This window comes from Phalacrocorax carbo, chromosome 5, assembly GCF_963921805.1.
Source record: "Phalacrocorax carbo chromosome 5, bPhaCar2.1, whole genome shotgun sequence".
Classification (NCBI taxonomy): domain Eukaryota; kingdom Metazoa; phylum Chordata; class Aves; order Suliformes; family Phalacrocoracidae; genus Phalacrocorax; species Phalacrocorax carbo.
Window position 1 is genome coordinate 55764488 of NC_087517.1, and position 21644 is coordinate 55786131.

The window sequence follows — 21644 nt, forward strand, 5'->3', positions numbered from 1 at the left end:
GAGGAGTTTCTGCTTTTGAAGTAAAATTCAGACCTAGAAAATTCTATGGTGGTTGCATAAGTATTGAAATTACAACATTGCTTAAAGCCTGAAAAGCAAGCAATTGACTGGGGAACATATTTCTAATATAATTGCTTTCTGACCTTTTTTTTGTTTTGCTTTGAGTTTTGATTAACTTCATATTAATTCTAATCAGTGAACACTGGGGAAGAAAGGGGTTTTTTTCATTAAAATTCTAGCAGCTTTCCCTTGTTCTTCCATTTGGAAGAGGAGTAATTCCTGGTACCTTCAGGAATTACTCCAGGAAAAAAAAACCAGGGAGATCAAATTTGACACTTTTGATCCCTTGAATTAGACAACCAGTACATAAGCAAATTCAGGCTATCCCTGCATGCCATAAAGAAACAAAATCATGGCCAATATGAGTTAGAATCAATCCTTCAAAAGCAATGTATTTTTTTGAGGAACACAATGGCCCCTGAGCAATATCAAAGGCACCTAGCCATTTTCTGCTCACCTGTAGCAAGAATTACCAGACTATTACAGTGGAAGGAGGCACCAGCGGGTGGGTCTTGTGCTGTTCACATATCTCCAGTATACTCTGTGATCTGCATCCTAGTCAAAGGGTATTTTCAAAGAGATTGGTATCTACAAAGCAGATGTGCAACTCTTGTATCAACTACCCTGCTCCTTGAGTCTTCAGGGGACTAACTAGGCTACTCCCTGTCCCAGCATACTGCCAGTGACAGAAGAGGTCCAAGTGTCATTCTAATGTGTCTGTCCTGACTTCCTTGCATCTCATCCTGATCTATAACAGTACCTCTGCCACTTCTGGCTGAATGTTTCCTCATTCAGCAATTAGCTTATCTTTAGTATCTGTCTGATGCCTTTATGTCAGAGGTCTTATAATATAAAGATGGTCCTGGAGATAAAGCCAACCCAGCTGAGAAAAAGGTGTCTGTTCCCAGTATGCTTTGTGCCTTTCTATGACTGCTCAGGGGGCTTCAGCATATGTGAGGCTTCAGCATATACAGCATCTGCTCCAGCATCTTATTCTGTAGGGTGTTGGTCTTCTTGGAAGAGACCCACTTTGCTAGACGCAGCTCTCAGCTCTTGCTTAGTCTGCCTGTTCTGGGAAGGCAACATGTTTACTGACAACAGCCAAGATAAAAATCAAGGGTTCATTCTATTGCCACTTCCGGGCTGATGTATAACTTGCTCCTTCAATTTGAAATCTCTATTCAGAATACACAGGTTATGGAGATGATGGGTTAATTCACCTAGACTAATTTCTGGCTTTATGAGGGTGCTGCAAACTGGGGCCAGTTAAAATTAGGGTATGATTAAGTCTGCTGCTGCTTTAAATTTGTACATTTTGTTTTAAAATATCTATCTGGGCATATATTAATTCCATTTTTAAACTTTGTCGTTATTTAATTAAAAGTTTAGTAGATCTTATGCACATTCTACTGTGCATTTCTTGCATTAATTTTGCATCTGAAAGAACAAAAACAAAAAAATCTTCTGAATTTTTAACTGCTGTTTAGAAAAGTTTTGTTAGGTACAGTGTTAAATGTTCCTAACTTTCACCTCCTTGGTCCACAAAAGCTTTGCTTTCTCATTTCCTGTCAATCTTATTGACAATAATCAGAATGAAGCAAAGGTAAGTTGCCTTCTGATCCCTCTGATTTATTTTGAGACCAACTTTAGTTCTTTCTGTGTCAAAAAGATGTCCTCACTTCACCTGCTTAAAGCAAACACGGCACTGGAAATTCATCCAGTATCTCCAATTTGTCTTCCAATTACTGTGCAAACATTAATTAGTCTCCACGATACCCAGAAGAGGTAGATAAACAATGTTCTATTATTCTGATTATAGATGTAAATCACTATCAGGAAGTTGCCACTTGCCAGAGGTCACATTTGAAGTCAGATCAAGAGTTGGTGCATTCCTGTTCTTCCTGCACAAGATTGTACCGCTTCTGTCTGCTACCTTATCTCTCCTTGTTGCTTCAGCTCCATCACTTTATCTGCCACTGAATCTTAAACATACAGTTATATTGGACTCCTCAGTGAACAGAATACATTAACAAGCCACATCTTTTCATTAGACAACACGTATTCTCAATTAAAGGGTGCCCATTTATTCTAGACTTTTTTTTTTAATTGATGTGATCAAACAAGGGCAAAGGGGTGCTAATTATCCCATGGCTTTAATGCACAATGAGAAACGCCCCCAGAATAATACCTATGGGGACTGCTGCCAAAACTTGCACAGCATCTTTTAGTCTGACAGAGCAAGAGCCTGTGGCTCCCTCTCACTTCCACAGGTGCCCTATATATTTATTAGGCTAGTTGTTCTTTTCTCCTGAAATCCCATTTAGTCTTGGATCACAGCTGAAATGAGTCTCTGTGTGTGGTGAAGACCATAATTCTTGTGCAGGACTCCTAAGAGGAAAAGCTGGTTTGGCTAGGTTGGAATGCTGAAGTCTCTGCCTTAGAGCTCTTAAAGAGATGAAGTTGGCCTCTTCTTCCCCCGCCCCCAAGCTGTTGCCAGCTCTCAAGGTGTTTGACCTTCACAGGCCAAAGAAAAAACTGAGTGCATCCAAAATCCTCAGATGTCCTTACAGCAATGGCTTCTCCAGTGCTAGCACTGGTGATAATACATAAGGCTTTTCCCTGTGAAGCCTAACTCTTTTTTTATTCTTTGGCAAGCTCACAACAACAAACTCTGCTCTTTTGACCACAAAATCTATTACTGTAAATTCTGTTCTTCCTGGGCTCTTGTGAGGGCTGCTTTCTTGCCTGTGGCACATGCAGAATGTACTGGCATATTGCTAGCTCACTTGAATTATTCTGATTAGGTTGTTCTCGCCTTGCTGGAAAAGGATTTGCCGTAAGGTGCCACAGTCTGAGATTTCAAGCTCTTGACAGTCTTGTTTCTCTATTAGTAGGCTGGTGATCTGTCATCCTACATTCCCTTTCCATTGTTCTCCAATGTCTAGTGAACATTGAAGGGTGAGACTTCCCTCTCCCCACACTGATTTGTTCTTCTAATTCTGAAGCCGCCTCCTATCTCCTGTTTACTGTTGCTACATCCTACTCCAGGCATCTTCCTTCTCATTGCTTACAATGGAACCACTATTTTCTGTAGTTCCACTTCAGGAGAGTGTCCTTCTAATGTCTGATGGTGACTGCAGTTTCTCCGCTGCATGGCAGCCCGTGCTTTGTGAGCGGGAGATCAGTTATCCAACAACAATTAACATGTTATTTAAAAACAGAATTGGTGCCACAGCCTCTGTGTGAAGAGGAACAATCAGAAGGACAAGATGATGTTGATCCTTCTAAAAGGAAGAGTGATTTCGTGTCCAGAAAGGGCTCGAGAAACACAGAGCCAGGCTGAGAATCATTTGAAGAACAAATCATGAGCAAGCCCATATTTTCCTGATCGCCATGGAAACCTGTTTTTTATTCTCACTTAAAAACAAACCAAAAAGCCCCACCTCAAAAAAGCTAAAGGACTGCAAGCAGATGATCTGTATTTGTAAATAACACAATGGAAATTATAAAAGCAATTTGGAAAGAAGAAATCCTTTTTTCCCTGCAAACATTCAACAAAATTTGTCATATTTGTCCTGCAGACTTCAAACTGGCAAGGCTCTATCCTTATCCAAACATTTTAGCACAATTTTGTGCAGAAAATTCTTTGCTTTTTTTAATCTTTCAGCATTCCCTCTTAAACTTTGCTGGTTTGTTCTACTACCATTTTACGCTTTCAGTTTTTTATTAAGTAAGCGTGAGGGGAGAAAAAGAAACTAATACTGGGGAAAAAAAGATCTTTGGGATTCTTCTCATGGAGAAAAGCGAGAAACTGAATAAACTTCTGTGAGAAGAGGGGAGAAATGGGAGAAAACCCCCCTTTTTTTGGCCAAAAAGAAAATGTTTCTACACTATGTGACCAGCTCTAGATCCGAAACTGCAGAATACATATAATACTGTTGATACTCCAAAACCTGTTTCTTAGTCAGAAGGTCTGTGTATTGTGAGAAAGCTCTTAAATATCATCTGCAAAGTTTCCAAAAACACAACCCCCAAAAAATTTATCAACCTTTTCCCTCCCTTGCAGTCATTATGAGTAGCTGGATTTGAAAGACAAATATGGCTGTGGAATAAATTTTGAAGAGGGGCTGCTGACATGCATGGTGACTTTACTTTTGGCTCATCTCTTTCTGTGTGTGTGTTTAAAAAATAAAATCACTGCCTCAGCATAATGGAAGATTCAAAACCACGAGTGACTATTTAGCATTTTGATGAAGGTAGGTGTATTTTAAGAAAAAATGTATTCTACCCTAAGCTGCAAGCCTGTGGTGAGTTTTGTTAACTAGAAGACTTCATAATTTGGGGTAGTGAGTTGGTTTAAGAGCATTTTTGTGGCATGTGGGCATTTTAGTAGCAGGACTGTGGTGAGCACTTGCAGTGAGCACTAGCAGGAATTATGCAGCTTGATAGCTTCATGTCACCTTGAAATTTTTCTTGACTACAGCTAGTATCACATGCAGTGCAGGTAGTAACGAGAAGATTTTTTTTTTCCATGTGTATCCAAATCTTTATTGATATGCCTCTCAAAATACAGCTTCTGGTCCCTCAATAAACAAAGTACAGGGCTTGTGAATGTTGTTTCCCCACATAAATGCTCTATGGTGTTTTTCTGAATGTATTTCTGAGCCCTTTGCTGTCTGTGTACATTACAGCTCTTGTAGAAAGATCTTTAGGCCAAACTACTCTTGTGTCTGGACAGTCATGTACAGACAAGTACAGACAAGCTCACTGTAGGAATCTTTTGTTTTGGGGTTTGTTTTTTGTTTGTTTGTTTGTTTTTTTTTCTGAAGTTGTCAAAGTGAGCAGCAAGGGATGCCACAGGAAGGGATTTCTACTATAAGTTTTGCAGTGACTAGAATTAATGAAGTGCCCACGGCTACCGTAAGTGGAAATTACATGTGTTAGACTGGCATTGCTAAATAAAACCTGGTTGGCTGTTGGGATGAACAATGTGATCAGATATCCTTGTGGCAAAAAAAAGAACTCTTTTTCCTAACATTCACGTCTAGGATCTCTGCATAAACTTACCGCAATTCTCACACCTGTAAACATGTACATCTTACTTCTAAAATAGTTTTAGAAAAATCAGGATAAAAAGAGATCAGATGAAATTTCTCACTGGTCTTAATTAGACCTTGCTGCTGAAGTCAAGAGCAGGAAAAGCTTATATTTGCATGAAATATCATAAAATCAAAGAGCAGTTGTGTGTGCTGTTCTCAGCAGACATACAGCTACTTCGAAATCCTACCTGGACGAAGAAAGTACAAAAAAGTACTTCACATCGGTGCTTATGAAAATGGTTCTCAAATTATCAAAACAATAGCCTATGGATACATGTCCCCCTGTGCCATATTCCATAACCATGTGGATCCAGGGAACAGAGTAGATACCGGCTTTACCTAGTTTTAATTCCTGTCTGATGGAGGTTGTGTAATGTGAGTCTCTGCATAAGAGAAAAAATGGCTTTAATTGCTTCGCAGCAGAGTTCACCTCCTCACAGAATGAAAATAAGGGTGACCTCCCCAGATTCCTACATGTGTAAGATAACTTTCCTCTATTTGCAAGAACCCAGCAGAAGCTTTGTGGATGTGCCCCCTTTGTTTGAATTTTCTTACAAAGTGACTTCCACCCTAATTGTCTTGAGTGTTCTGGACTTCAATTTTGAATAGTTGTTTGAAATTCTAATGATATTTTGTTTATACCTTGTCCTTTTTGTAGAAGTTTTAAAAAGTATTTTCATAAATAATTAAGACTCCTAGAACCTTCATGGTGCAGGGAGATATTAGTACTGGCAGTCTCCTTATCAGATGATGATAAACAGATGCACAAAGCTATAATAACTGATACTTTTAAAATTTTTCAATGCCTTGCTTAAGAACCTTTGGGGATCAACTTGAAGATACCATCTACAGCTGTCACTGACTTCAAGGGGAGCTATGAAAATCAGGATCTGGTGCTGAAATTCCTGTTGTGACCTTCTTTGTGAGATCAGCATTATATCTAAAGGGCAATTTTGCTACTGCAGGATGTCCAAGGCTTAGCGAGACCACTGACACAGGAGTTAGCCCAATGTCTGAAACCTGCTTTTGATTAGCTTGTTTTCAGCATGTTTTCAGACGCAGTAGTGGGCCTTTTGGAAGCCAAACACAGACTCTTGAAAACACCATTCTTCTCGTTGCAAGACAGTAGTTAAAAGAATGCACATATTACAAAATAGATTGGAATGGTTTTCACGTAGAACATACAGAGAAGAGGCCTAGGAACACAGCTCCAAACTTCCTAGCTTTTGTTCATATTCCTGCCACAGTTCACGGTAAGATTTCTCTTTCAGCTACGTTTGCCGTAGTCCTTCCTTTCTCCCTTTCTAATAATTTAAGAGACAAGATGACAGAACAGATTAGAAAAATATCTATAAATAATACCGTATATAAAAAGGCATTTACCCACTGAATCCCAAAACTCGTTCCCTGATTTGGTTCTATTTTTATAAGCTTCATTTTACTTGACACTGACAATGATTCATATAAATATTAAGTATTCATTTTTAGTCCATTGCACATAAGTGAAGCTAAACTGTAGTGTTCTTTGGAGTTTTTACCCTGCAGGTCCATCCTTAGGATGGAAAGAGTTATAGGAGGATTCAGTTGCTGAGTACTCTACAATTTGGTCCTATGGTCCTATATTAGGTATCATAGAAGTAGCATTTTTTAAATTTTCAATCCCATTCATATTTCTAAGGGGATTTTTGATTCTTTTTTTCTTCTGCAGGATATAAAAATAGGATGTGTTTCCCTGAATTAAAATCTAAATCTGAAGGCTGTGGAACATAACATGATTTCGTATTTATACCTCTTTGTTGTGTTGTAGTTATGTAGAACAACTTTATCATTATTCTTTTGCTGTGTCTTGTTTTGTAATTAAATCAGTTTTTAAAACATTTTATTTATTGTCCAAATGTTTTGTTCTTTAAACTGCAAAGCAAAGCTATTTAAACAATGAAAGAAATTTTTTTTCAATATTTGTCACTTCTAAATTCTAATACAATTGTGTTTCTGTTATAGCAGATGTAGATTTGATAACAGATGGTGAAACTGCAAAACTGCCTCTGCTTCATTAGAGCCCCTGGCAAGACTCCTATATAAGGTAAATTACAGTAGAGAGGGATATTTAACAATATACCCTTCACAGTTTCCACTAAAATTTTGAACTAGTATTATGTGTATCATGAAGGCAGTAAATGTAATAGCTGTAATGTTTATTGATCACTTCTGTGTTGGTCGTTAATGCCAGAGCTAAAGCATACGTTCTATAAAAGGCCCTAATCTTGCAAAGACTTGTTCTAGTGCTTTTCCAAGTTAAATTTATCCTGGCAATAGTTTAATTTAGATTGCTTTCCTTCAATGGTGATAATGCACTTTGAAATATTAAAAAGTAATAAAATGTAAGTAATCAATTTCCATTTAAATTAAAAGAATGTTTATGTTAAAATATTGATGAAAAGGCAGCCTTCAAAGATTTTAAGAATGCTTGTGTTTATGTGGCATGACTGAAAGGTGACAGATTGATAGCCCTGGGAAATGTAGGTCTTTTCAAAAGAAATGATGTGATGTGTCCTTATACTGACTTGGGAGCTCGCTTTCCAGTGCGGCAGAACTGCTCAGACTCTGGGCTGAAAAAGTTATCTCTATTTCTCCATATTAGCTATTTCTGCATATCATCTCATACTTTTTTGTGCATTTTGTCCATACTTTTTTGTCCATAGGGGTTGTTCAGAGAACACAAAATCATTGCACGTGGCTCATCTTGGAGTCAACTGCATGATGACGACATATGGCTATTTCCTAGCAGGAAGTGGCTTTGAGCTAGCGAGCGATTGAAAACAAAAAACTGGCACTGTCACATGCTAAAGTTACACTGTCTCTAACAATGTCACTACATATATCTGTTTTCTGCTGTTAATCTTGCTGAATTCAATAGCCCAAAATTGCCACACAGGAACAGCTTCTCAGTTCCACATGACTGGGAAATGCTGCTTTGCCACATACCCAATATATTGGTTTTGTGAATTCCTCATGCTGTGCAAACTGGATCAACTTTACTAACTGCCTGGTGGATTATGCAGCTGTCTGAAGTTGGGAAGTCTCTTGAGCAGAGGTGGATGAAAATTTGAAATCCTGCAGCTGGAGGAAGATATTAAACCTGAAATTTCACATTCTAAGCAAAAAAACTGTAGCCAGTGGATTATTGCATCCGGGAAACCATTTCACACTATGAATATCTCCTGTTTTCATTTGAGCATATTTTTGAAAAGAGCTTATATTCAGTGTGTATTTGCAAGTACATTTAAAGGACTGTGCCTGTTAGAGAGGCAAAATTATGGGCATTACCAGGGCTTTGATATAAGGTAGTTGCCAACAATACTAAAGCAGTTCTGGGTGCAGGCAGAAACAATACTGTAGGCACCGGGAAATATTAATATGGATTTTAAAAAGTTGTATCTGCAGGGTTACTGTTTTGCGAATTGTAAGTTCAAACTTGCATGGCTACATTCTTTCATGAGTCTCGCCTCAGAAGTGAAGATGTAGAAACTGACTGCTAGATTTCTGTGACGATGAAGTGATAGAGAGGTGGGGGGGTGCCTATGCCTGCTGTCTTAGCACTGGCTGGCACAGGTCATACACAAACTGCACCTTTGGAAGAATCATAGCTTTGGGTGATCTTCCGCTCCAGTCCAAGTTGGTTTGGGAAACACCACATCTGAGTATAGCATAAATTCTTCCCAGAATACTTACTGTTAACATGCTGGTTTAATGGCAATAGCATTTAGATGTGTCAACAGAGATTATAACCTTATTGTGCTAGTTACTGCAGTAAACATGCAGTGAGGAAGAGCCGAAAAAATGCAGGGCAAGTAACCTGAGAAGAGTTGTTTTACTATTTTGAAAATGGCGTACTAAGTTTAAATGTCTTGTATGATTCCACACACAGTAAAATGCATAGAAAATGAGAAGGGCCGAAATCCAAATGATGTGGCTTGATGAACTAATATAAGGTGCTGTTTGTGTGATTGTGCCACTGCAACTGTTCATTTGCTGAGCTGTATGAATATGGCCTGCCTTCATACTACTGGCATGCTGTAGATGCTAGCTGAAACCCCTAAGAGGATACTTCAGAGCTGACATATGCAATGAAGTCGGGTGCACAAATAATTACTTCAGTCAGCTCTGCTAACAAATGCTCAGTTGATAACCTACATCAATTCAGTTGCTTGCAATCATCTGTCCAAATCTCAGGTTTTAGTGTTTCTTTTAGGGTTGGTGGGTTTTTTTGCTTTCTAGGAAATTCACACCATGTAGGTCTGGGTATACTTCTGTGGACATGCATGGACCGTTCTGAATGAATGTTAAAGATCACCTAATAAGAACAAAGGCTTACTTTGCTGTCCTAGCCAAGATATCCTTCGAGGACAGTAAATGTGCAGTTTTAGGAGTTGTTTACCTGATGGTAGTACATATGTGAAGATAAATTTGTGTTTTGGAGTTGAAGATGCTATAGAATTTCTATTGAATTTCAAACTTTTCACTTGCCTTTAATCTATGTCAGTGACACTTGTGAGGTAAAATGAGCTGCTTTTCTTAGTGGAGCAGGTTCTCCAAAAGATGTTTTCTTTAGAACAGTGAATGCACTTTTGCACTATTGATTTCCTGCTGCTTAGACATAACTAACATTTCAAGTAATCTATACAGTTTTGAAATTTACATTAGGTCTTTTAATACAATCACTAGCACCTTTGGGACTTCTTGTTAAGATAAACACTGAACGCCTATCAGCTGAACATTAAATTTTGATATCACTTAAGCAAAATTCAGATATAAGCTGATCTGCAACCTGCCCCCAAAAAAACCCCAAACACCACCACCACCACCCAGCAATTGACTCAGTCTGTATTGGTTGAGCTATTATAGCATGGTTAGGTTGTTCTTGGTTTGTCCTTACAAAGTGCTTTACTGAAAAAGTCTGAGTTAAAATCAGTTCTGCAGTATGCAGGACACATACTCGAGAAGCGCTAAGACATACTGTCACTAGATTTCTTGCAAAAACTCTACACCGTGAGCAATGGGGACCTCCACGCTAAAAACAAACAGAAACATGAATAACACAATGTGGCTGATATAATGTTGTCTTGTTTTTAGAGTAAAGATCAGAGGCTGCTGTGAAGGCAAGACCTTTTGCATTGAGTATTCTGGCAATTACATAATTGTCCTTGTCCTGAAAAAATTTGCCTGAAATAGGTCTGCATGGGTCTCTGGCTGGGTCCTACTGGCTCTATGAGGTGAGGTGGGATGGGATTTTACTGATGGTCTCTTAACTCCTTGCCCATGTCCTTTTCTGCTGTAGGACATGACCTCCCTTCTGCTGGCAGTTGTAGGTGCTCAGCATTTTTAGAGCTTTCTCCCTATTAATTTATTTTTAAGTCTGTTATCAAATTAGAAGCATTCTGATTGAAGGTTTTTGTTTAATTAATAACTAGGTAAATCACAGAACTGGTCTCTGCCATCTATACCTGTCAATTGATCCGGCATAACAAAGGCTACAGGAATCCAAACTGAAAAATAGAACACGGTTATTGGAATGAATTTTCAAACTGAAGTCTGCAGCTGAATTTCTGATGCATGTCAAATAATATGCAACCTGAACTGACCAGATCTTTCTGCATTTGAATAGGGAAATGCAGATAATATTTCAAATGTGTTTTTGGAGGGCAAAAGTGGCCATAAATAGGGATTCTGCTGCAGTTGAAACAAGGAGCTGCTATTCTGTTGGTGTATTTCTGTGCACCTTTTAAATTTTTTTTTGTGAATGCTGACTAGTTGATCCAGGAAATTCAGGAAAGTAGATAGATTCAGTTTGGCTGTGCAGAACAAAATGCCTGTTTTAACTCGCATTTGTCTCTGGGAAGTTATAAGACACTGTAGGAATAGGTTTTGCCTTTGTTATTTAAAACTAAATAATCCATTTTACGGCTTCTTAAAAGGCACATTCTTTCCCAGATTTTCAAGTAAAAAGCCAGTAGGCTATTTTAAACGGTTTGAGGCAGTCACAACACCTCAGTGGTCTTGACCGAACATTTTCTCAAAGTCAGTCTAGCCGTGCTAAGATTTACTGCTGCTCCTGAAGTATCAACATAATTACGTAAGTGTGTGCCAGCAGCGTGTGCCTGTGTTGGTAGCTCGTGTGCAGCACACACATCGCCTGGCTGGCCGCAGTGCACTGAAATCAGAGATTTATTGCATTTACAAAGGGCCATTACAATGCAATTTTAACTTACTGTCATTAAAGGGTCTTACATCATAAGCAATCACTGCAAAAAGCTTTGCGCTGAGATTTATTAATAATTTTTATAGCATGATTTATTAGAGTCCCCGTTATATCTTATAAATCATATCTGAAAGAAATGAAAATCAATTAGGGCCTGGTCCTTTCACCTTTACCCATGTTGGGTAGTACCTTTTTCTCAGCCTGAAGGAAATGGCAATATTCCTGGAGTAAGCTATCACTACAAGAGTAGGAGTGAAGATAGCAAAATCTGGGTCCTTACTGAGCAAGGGAAAAAGAAGTAAAAATTATTCTATAAATGACAGCATTCGGTTTGTATTCCTGGAGGAGGGGGTGATTCTCCATAGATTCATAGATTTCTCTGATTTCATCCAATCCTAACGCTCCTGTGTACCATTTGGAGTGAATCACATATTTATGTAATGCAATATTCAGTAGAGAAAGCCAAGTCAGCCTTCTAATACTGTTCTTTCCTCAGATCAAATTTGGCATATAGTAACTGAGAAGCTAATTGTAATACAATTGCAAAGATCTCAAAATGGCTGTTCTATTAGTCTTATCCCCCAAGAATGCACTGAAATTTCATAAAATCAAGCTTATGCAAAATGGAAACTCACTTTTGCCATCTGTATTTGAATGAGAAAGAATTATGCACTTGAGTTTCAATTAGGGCCCAGTTTTTCAATCTGAATACCCCTGCTTGCCCTTTTTATTATGAAATACAGCACTTGGATATTATTCGGTTGAACATTAATTGAAGTCATGTGGTTTGAATGGCGATTATTCTATAGTCCTTTGCAGTAAAAAATGCCAGTAACATCATGAAGAGCTTTGTCAGTATTAGAGCTCTATGTCTTGATGCAATGTGCTAAAGATGCTCATGCCTTTAAACAATTATGAAAATGTATATTTAAATATGTTTGTTCCTAATAAATTGCTAAGATCTATTGCGCCTCAGTGCTTTGGAATGAAAATATGCAATGTATCTATTAAAAAAGAAGTATGCTGCAATTAATTTGTTATCCTGAACCATACTGCAGGAAAATTCATTTCTATCCTTGAAGTTGGTGGTAATTTTGGCACTGAATTTCAATAACAGTTAGGCTGGGCCCTCTCTTGCTGATTTGCTAACAGCTCTCCTTATGTTAAAAGAAAGGCAATATGTATAGACTTTACTAAAGTACTACCATAAATATACACAGATCAGTCACGGATTTTTAAAAAAATATGAAAGATGAATACCATTGAATACTAGACTGCACAGCAGAAGAAAAAACAAGATGGAAAAATAGTTTTCCTAGGTATAGTCTAATAGATCACATTATTGTGAGCAGTTTTAAAATAGAAATATTATAATCGATCCATGGATCTTTTTATCCTTTGTCTCATGATACACCAACCAAGAATACCAGTATTTTGTTGCCTTTTTTTCCTAACCAAAATAGCAAATGTCAGCAGAAGGGCAAAGAAAAATAATTGAAGGCACACAGGGATGGATTAAAGAGAGAAGGGACCAAATATACAGAAACCAGCCACTTAATTCGTATAGATTTCAGTGGCACCAAGGTTACATTTTTCAGAAGTATTTTGGGATGGTTTAATTTTGAAGTCCTTCCTCATATGGAAATCCCACTCAACATCGTAGGAGGTGGCAGTGATAGGAAGGCATATATATGTGTATGCATATGATGGTATGATCCATACAATCACAGCCTTGGCTAAATCAAGTAAATTTTGTAACCTAGAAACATTAAAATTAAGTAAGATTTAAAAAAAAAAAAAGGCAACAGATGCTGTTCTTTTTTAAGGTTTTAGAATAATAGAAATAAAATTGGAAATAGGCAAATGGATTAAAAAAACCTTCCTTGAATTGAAACTGCTAAGTCTGTACTAGTCAGCCAGAGATTTGTCAGGTGGGTAACATCATCCCTCTCGTCTCCCTGTAAGGCTGTGACTTCAAAGAGATTGTAAGATGTTTAGGGCAGACATCATATCTTCCTACGTGTTTCTGAACAACTCAAACCAATGAAGTAATGATTCTGCATGGCTGCAATGACTTTATTTTTTTTTGTGGTGGTGGTTTTAAAATTTATTACTTTTGAAGTCAGAGGGACAATTCCCAAGAGTTATTTGTCAGTGTGCCTGATTCCACCCCGGCTAACTCAACAGGGACTGAACGTGGGACTTGGTGTGAGTAGTGAACACCTTCTAGCTGGCATTGCAAAAGCTTCTTTGGACAGGATGCAGAGAAGACTATACCATGCTTAATAATAGGTTATATAAGGATTTGGAGTAACATGTCCCTTGATAGCAGAAAATAGGAATAAAATGGGATTTTAGGAACTATATTAATAATGAATGAAAGAATGGTAGTTAATAGATGTCTTTCTGTAATTCCATTATACTACAAGTGCAGGGGAAACTTCATTTAATGTGGAAGGATTCTCATTTTTCCAGAGCTGTAATGCAGCGTGCAGTTAAAATTAGGCTTTCTTGTTAATTGTCAAAGTATATAGTGTGAATCACTGCAGCCAGCTTCAGTGCAGGATTAGACATGCCTCTGCAGGGGAGACCTTGCAGAAAGGCCCAAGGTGAGAGAGCAGCTCCATCGGGGCCCCTTTGATGAAATCTCTCCCTGGGGAGAGGGGTGCTTGTGGGTAGGGGAAACTGTGTGGGGCGGCACTCCTTCCTCTGCCGATCTGCTCACGCTTGGTGGGAGCCCTCAGAGCACTGCCTGTGGAGCGCTCCTGTGCGAAGTCCCACGTTAGACAGCTGCAGACCCTTGTGAAGGGTGATGAGTATCTACTCCCACTCCATTTCCCCAGTTCCTGAGCTTAGCTGTACTGGGCTAGGGCAAAGGATGAGCAGAAATCACCCAAGCCTCTAAGCCTTGAGACAGTATGGTTATTCAGGAACTAGGATCCCATAAGCCTCCTCATACCTACATAATATAGTTTATATAGAGAAAAATCAAGTGTAAATGAACACAGCAAGGTTGAAGTGCTCTTGAATGTACAAAAGAAAGCTGGAAGAAATCCCTGGGGAATAACTTTTTCTCAACTTTTCCCCAATATCCTTTTTCCTGTCTCCTGCTCAGTGTCAGAAACTTGTCCTTCAAAAATCACCCACTGAGAAAAGGGGATCCTTCTGTAGGATGTGAAGGGAGAACATGAGGCTTCGGTGAGAGAGGGTTTTGCCATAAGCCAGTCTTCCTCCAGATCAGAGCCGTATAGCATATGCCAGGATGGCAAGTCCAGCTGTTGAGGACTTCCCATAGGACTCCAATCAGCTTTTATTTAAAAACAGTAAAAATGTTTATTTGGAAGGACTACAAAAGTTTTCCTCAGGGTTCATTAATGAAGCTTAATTGTCCAATTCAGATGTGCGCACTAGCGCAGAATCTCAGCTGAAAGCTTCTGGTTCCCAAACACCGACTAAACTAACAACTTTGAATTAACAAAAACACAGCCTTATCCTGCTGGGGAGGAGGAGAAGGAAGGGGACAAAGATGTTAGATACCTGCAGGCCAAACTCCCGAGGAAGTCAGCGGGAGCTTCGCAAGTGTAAGAACAGCATGCTAGACATAAATATGAAGGAAAGGGGATGCTAAGAAAACATTTTTCACACATTTGTGTACTGAGGAGCCTATGAAGTCTTAATGAGTGCAGAAGGCAGGAACTCTATTACAACCTAACTCTCACATATGCTGTTTTAGTGTATCTCTGTAGCTTTCTGTGTGACTCGATTTCCCCCTTTGCAACTCCTTATAAAAATAAATTTACAAAGCTGCCTGATGATGCATAAAAAGACAGTTCTAATAAGCTTTAAAGAAATGTCTCATCGATTTAGGTGAGACACAATATCCATTGACATGCAGTGATATTTAGCTGCCTGATCAGATGCTTTGGAAAAATCCACCTGGATGCCTGTATACCTACATATGCACCTAGTATTTCTGTAAATCTGATCTTTTCCATCACCTTATCTGTTACTCTGTTCAGATCTCCAGGTACTAGACTTTGCCTCTGTTATCCAAATGTGGATTCTTTAAGTTACGGAAAAGTGTGACACCCGTTTGTCTTATAAAGGTAGGTGTCTAAGGCAACCTGTGATTTAAAACAAGCTACCTTTTCTTATTACGGATTTAGAAGATGATACAACTTTAAAAGTGTTTAATCATTTTAGAAAGAACTACTTTATTTAAGAAATAAGTGTTTAGAAAACTAGAATGTAAATAAACTCGGCCACTATTGTTCTAACAAGAAACCGTTGACCATCTTGCACCTAAATTTCAAACAATTAGTGAATGGGAGCTTATGCTTCATCAAAGTAACTTGAGAAATAGACAAAATTTGCAGAGTTAGCTTATTTTGCCTGACATACACAAATGCTCTTCCAGTTTTCCCTGTCCGTCTACAATGAGATCAGATGTAATTTAGTATGAGTTAGTTGCTGGTGAAGCAAAACAGTCAAATGTACTCATATTTATAAGCAGTGTCCATCAAAATGCTCTAAGAATGGCTAGATTTGAGTACACGCTGAGCTTTCCATAGACAGTTCCTAAACATTCACTGAATTAGTGTACCAGATATTGTCCAGAGAAATCTTGCTTTATTCAGTTATGCAGGTTTTCATTTAATATTCATATACTGTGTTCCTTTTACTTGCCCAAGTGTAACAGCATAACGGTTACGTAAACCAATGATTATATTAAGATGTTATTTTGACATACGTTTTGGTGCCATATATAAGCACCAAACATGTATATAATAACCATCATTAATACAAGCCTCAGATCCCGTTAGGATGATGAACTTTTGTGATGTATTTTTTTGACAAAATGGCAATGTGATTTTAAATTTTTGCATGACTGAAATTTGTAACTGAAAATAGTGTACACAATTAAAAGTGAGGTAACAGTGGATTTGCTGCCTGACTACTTTACTAATGATTACTTTAATATACCATTCACTTGTTAATGATGCTATCTGTTATTTTACTGTAAAGTAGCTATTGTGAGTTTGAGGTCTTTTTGCAGTGTCTGTGTTAGGAGCATAAATCAAACTCCCATCTCTCTTTACATCCATAACCATAACATATGGCTTTTATTAGAAAATGTTAAGTGTCTTCTAATGTCTTCTTAATGGACAGTGTGTGCATGTGTTGATGATGAAAGCCATCTTTCTTCATGCAAAATATTAATGCATACGGCCTACATCTCCATAGATACAAGTTAAAGAATCATATTTAACCCATGAAATACTCAGTATAAACTTCAATTTTGCCCAGAATTCATATTTCTCTAGTTTAACAATCCTTTAAGGAAAGAGCAAGTCAGAGGTAAATCAGAGGCTGAATTCTACCACGTATGCACACGTAGTTGTGAATAAATGGTACAACAACCACTGCGAAAAACCCAACCAAATCCAAATCACTTTATAAAATGCCTATTCCTAAATGAAAATACCCATGGAGGATTAGAAAATGGAATGTATATCCTCCTAAAATTCCAGCTTGTACATCACAAAGACTCTTAATATTGGTTATAGGTTTTGTCTTCCGACCTAAAATATCATAATGCTTCCAAGCCAAGGGTGTTTTAGCCTCTGTTTGTGTCCTTTTCACTGGGACAGCATTACCCATTTGGCTTTTGGACCATTCCACAAAATCTTGGAGAAGCACACTGCTTTGACTTGAAATGTCTTTTCTGAACAAATTCCTGGGCACCAGAGAGATGTTACTCAAATCAACGCTTGCTAACATTGGGCTTGATTAAAGGAAGCTAACTAAGCCTTCTGAAGGATACCCTCCAGCCTTCCTTCTCCGTTTCCATGTTCCCTTGGCAGAAATCAGGGATTTGGAAGCTGCAATTCAACAGCATCATCCTTTCATCTCATGGTAAATATTTTATTATTCCTTTATCCTCCATGCTGTTTAAAGGAATTCAATTAAAATATTCACTTCTTTGTTCAGGGAGGAAATCTCCAAAGTGTATGCAAACAAGAATCTTTAGAAATGTACCACGATATAACTCTAGGCTCTGCTCCAGCTTTCCCCATTCATTCAGTCTGCAGACCTGGCAGCTCCCTGCTGGAGATCTCTGCTCCGACCAAAAGTCTCCAGCAGCTGCTGTTCCACCACATATTCATACGCCACCAGCTCCCCTGTCCCTGTTCCCTGCATTTCCACTTCTCTTTCCTCCATCCATCCAATTTGCTCCCTAATCTGATCTCACTTCTTTGATCCTCCTCAGGAACACTGATCATCCTCCCACACTAAATACCACTCATCCCTACCGAGGGCTGGCAGCAATTATGCTGTAACAAAGGTACATTTAAGAGAGAATTAAAACCAATTTCTTTGTGAAGGCACTGTCCTTCATCTCTTTTCCTGCTTTTCAATAGGGCTATTTGGGGGTTGATCCTGCCGCTGATCCTGAAGTAAATGTTTTCTTTCCTTTTGGCTTCAGGAGCAGAATCAGGCCCTAATTAATGTAATTATTCTCCTATGTAATGTATGAAAGGTACCTACTTAGAGGAATCAGATGACTGTTTAAGACCATCTTTATCCACAGCTATGCTATGAACTGCACCAGTGTGCATTCCCTTTCCAAAACAACCGCAGGCACCAGGAGGGGAGGAGTTGTCCTTCAGTAGCCAGGCAAGAAACCTGTCAAACACAGTGTCCCTTCTACATGAATGAACCCTCTCCTCTGATTAATACTTTGCCTTTCCCACAAGGGAAAAGACAGAATGAGGAGGCAAGTGAGCAACTGAATCACTCATTCTCAGAGAAGCATGATCATAAATATTTAACATAGTACGTATGAGAAAAGAGAAAGGAACAGACTCCCTTTCCAGCCCAGGCTGAGAAACTCTCCAAATCCCCTGGTCCCACAGGGACTGCCTGCTCCCCTGCTCCCTCCTCCATCTCATAAAGGGGAGAGAGCCGTTGCTCATAAGAAGGCTGGACAAGGTGTCTTTCTTTACTGGGGGATGACTGACTGTAGAAATCTGTGCATGGAGGGAAATTACCTGGCATAATGGAGCTCTCCCTGGCCCGTGAATGGGACCCTGCCCCACACTGTGGGTTTTTAGGAGGTTGTTAGAAAATAAGGGTGTCTGGAAGCCCACATATGAGTACATGAGCCCATGCCTTGGTGTCCGCTCGTGTCCCATGCATGGGACCTGCTTGAGAACGTGGGTTGTGTCCCCAGAGCCTGTGCGTGATTTTTGTATGGCTACGCACACAGATGGCTCCTCTACTCTGGCAGTGGAGATAACCCTGATGATGCTGGGTGGGAGTGGGACTGAAGGGAGGTTTGAGTGTTTTGATGAGGGTGCTGATTGCGTAGCTTACCCTTGCATATCTGGAGGAGTAGGGATCCTCAAAGAGTGCCCAGATGCGGGGCTGCCACCGTCTCCAGAAGCCCCCAGACCTACCATCTGGGGAGTCACTAAGTGCCAGGCGTTTTGTCATCTCCAGCTCCTCTTCACCATCACCAGAGTCTCCGGTGCCATCTATGTCTCCGTCCTCGGCACTGCTATCCAGGGGCGCCCCACCAAAGCTGTCCAGAGCCTCTTCGGCGTCACGGTGCTGCCGGTAGGTCATCCAACAGCAGGGCTCCACATCGGTCTCATCGATGCCCCAGAAGGCCAGCTCCTCCTCATACAGGGGCCCGCACACGTCCGCGGGGCAGTGCAGCTTGCCAGTGCGGTAGTAATTCAGTATGTGGGCAAAGACGCCCGGGTGCCGGTCAAAGAAAAACTCATCCGTGCGAGGGTCATAGTCGAAGTGGCTGTGGGCATCGGGTTCGGCAATCCAGGCCAGCCGAGTGCCGGGCAGGGTGCGTAGGGTGCTGCGGTAAGTCTGGTGCCTAGTCCCTCCTACGTTGATCACAATGCGGTCGCTCTCGTCGCCCTGGCCCATCTCGTCTCTTATTAGGCATGTCGCAGACTCATCCAAGCAAGCACGGCAGGCGGCAAGCCCGTAGGGGGACGGCTGCTCGGCAGCAGTCGGTGCCTAACCGGAGCCCGCTCCAGGCCCGCGGGGGCGAAGGGCCCTGGCCGCCTCTGCTGCCCGGGGGCCGCGGCGCTCCGAGGGGAAGCCGCGGCCGGAGGCTCCGGGCGCTGCACCGCCCCGCTCTGAAGTCAGGCACTCGGGGGCCGCGGGAGCTGCAGCCGCGGCGGAGGGGCAGGGGCAGGGGGGGCCATGCTTCGGGAGAGCGGGCGCTGCGGTGCCGGGGCGCAGGGACGTGCCGGAGGGGGAGGGCCCTCCCCTGGTTGGACGTGGCCAAAAGCACACGAGGGGGGAAAAAAAAATTTAAAAAGGGAAAAAAAAGGGGAACAAAGGGGGCGGGGGAGAAAAAATCTCGGCACCGGCGCTGCCCACAGGTGCTCCGGGCGGGAAGCGGAGGTGGGCGCCGGCTGCAGCCCCCGCGGGGTTACGGCGGAGCCGTGCCCGCGCCCTTCCCGGCGGTGCGGGGCGGTGCGGGGCGGTGCGGGGGGGGGGGCGCCCGCCCGCCGGTGCTGAAGGGACAGCGCCGCGCGCCGCTCCTCCCGCCGCGCCGCCTGCGCCCCTGCGCCGGCCGGAGCGCGCTGCCGGAGCGGGCGGCGGGGACCCGCGCTGCCGCCGCCGCCGCTCCTCCCGCCGCTCCTCCCGCCGCCGCTGCCGGGCGGCTCGGTGCAGCCGGGCGGCTCGGTGCAGCCCGCCCGCTCGCCGGCCAGCGCCGCGCAGGCGCGCTGCTCCCGCCCCGCCGCTGCTCTCCGGGTCCTAGCGCCGGCCGCGCCGCCGCCCCGGTTCCTCGGCCGCCGCGTCGTGTACTTCCTTACCGGCAGGTGCCGGGACAGGGCTCCCTGCCCCCGTACCCTGGCTGGGAGAAGGGCGCCCTCACCCTCCGCTCACCTCCCCGGTCACCGGCCTCTCTCAGCGGCGCTGAGGATCCCCTCTGGGAAGCGCCGGGTGTCCTAGTGCCGCCCCGCGCCCGGCCCCGAGTGACCCTCCCTAGGGCCGCTGGAGAAAGTCACGGCTGTCCTCGTCCTTCGTGGACCGGACTCGCTGAAGGGCAAAGAGGAAAATTCAAGATCTCCCGAGGCATAAATTTCTCACATCGTCAGCAGGGGTGCCCAGGGTTGGCGTTCCCTGTTGCACTGCACATTTAAGTGGTCCCACACACCTGATCCATTTCTCTAGCTTCTATTTTTGTACTGTTCAATTGTTTCCCCCCTAAAGCCTCGGTTGGTAGGAGGCTGCGATTTGGGTTCATGGTGTTTGGTTTTTTTTATTCTCATTAATTCACAAAGAAAGTCAAGGGAATTTTCACATCTACAAAATGAACAGTTCCTGCCCTGTGCGGAACTTGAAGAACAGCAGGGAGATGGTTGTGTGGAAGGGATGTAATGGAGGTATGTTCTGTATTTTGTTTTATTTGCTGCCAGTATCCCAAGAGGAGTGGGCTTATAAGAGAGCCTAGAAAGCTGAGCTGAATCATAGGAGGTCATGTCATGATGAGTGGATGAGGTGGAGAAACATGCTTAAAGGGTATATAGTTGAAGAGCACTGCTGGAGTGCAGTGTGCTCAACAGAAGAGGGTAGACTGGGGGAATGCAGTTAGGTTGAGCCTTGACAGAGGACAGAGATTTGCATGTGCTGGAACAGCAGGTGAAGAGCAAGTGGAGGCCTGCCAAGGAGCGAGAGGTGTCATCAGGTTTGTGAGAGGAGGTGTTTGGCTATCCACAGCTTCCTTGGGTTGCAAAGGAGCACTGCATGTTTGGGATGCCGAGGGGAGGACTTTGCTATAGTTGTGATAGGCTATACCAAAGAGACCTAAATAGCAGATTTGTCTGTAAAAATGATAACAGATTGGTCTTGAAGCTGGCGGGGCTGAAGGAAGGCCCAGGAGCTGGGGCCTGTTTGTGCGTGACTTGTGGGAAAAGGGAGGGAAAGCAGTGAAAATGGGGAGTAAGTTACTGCTGTCATCAGTGAAGGAGAAAAGGGATAGTGAGGCTAAACCAAGGCAACCCAGCACTTCAGCTAGCATAAACTGATGACAAAATCTCCAGAAAGAGATGCCAGACAGCCACTTGAGCATTGGGATTGAATAAAGGGAGAAAGGTGGATGACAGAGGGAGAAATCTGAGAATTGCAAGCACAGAAATGCTATCTAAAATCCTTAAGAACTGCCAGACAGAGCGCACAAAGGGCGAAGA

At 41.9% G+C, this 21644-nt stretch overlaps 1 protein-coding gene and 1 long non-coding RNA gene across 12 annotated transcripts in view; one reads left to right on the plus strand and one right to left on the minus strand.

Annotated features, from left to right (window-relative positions):
- The window catches only part of KCNC1 (potassium voltage-gated channel subfamily C member 1), a 133183-nt gene extending 113079 nt beyond the window's left edge, over window positions 1–20104 (minus strand). For 4 of the 7 annotated variants that reach the window (XM_064452592.1, XM_064452591.1, XM_064452587.1 and 1 more), the window contains exon 1: window positions 18796–20102. In XM_064452592.1, the coding sequence (XP_064308662.1) occupies window positions 18796–19365 (570 nt within the window). In that variant the 5' untranslated portion in view covers window positions 19366–20102. Of the gene's footprint in view, window positions 1–18795 lie in introns of all 7 variants that reach the window. The other 3 variants (XM_064452590.1, XM_064452585.1, XM_064452588.1) reach the window with 2 other exon arrangements.
- The window catches only part of LOC135313490 (uncharacterized), a 49270-nt gene continuing 46841 nt past the window's right edge, over window positions 19216–21644 (plus strand). For all 5 annotated transcript variants that reach the window (XR_010373123.1, XR_010373124.1, XR_010373125.1 and 2 more), the window contains exon 1: window positions 19216–19299. This is a non-coding gene — a long non-coding RNA (uncharacterized LOC135313490). The remainder of the gene's footprint in view (window positions 19300–21644) is intronic.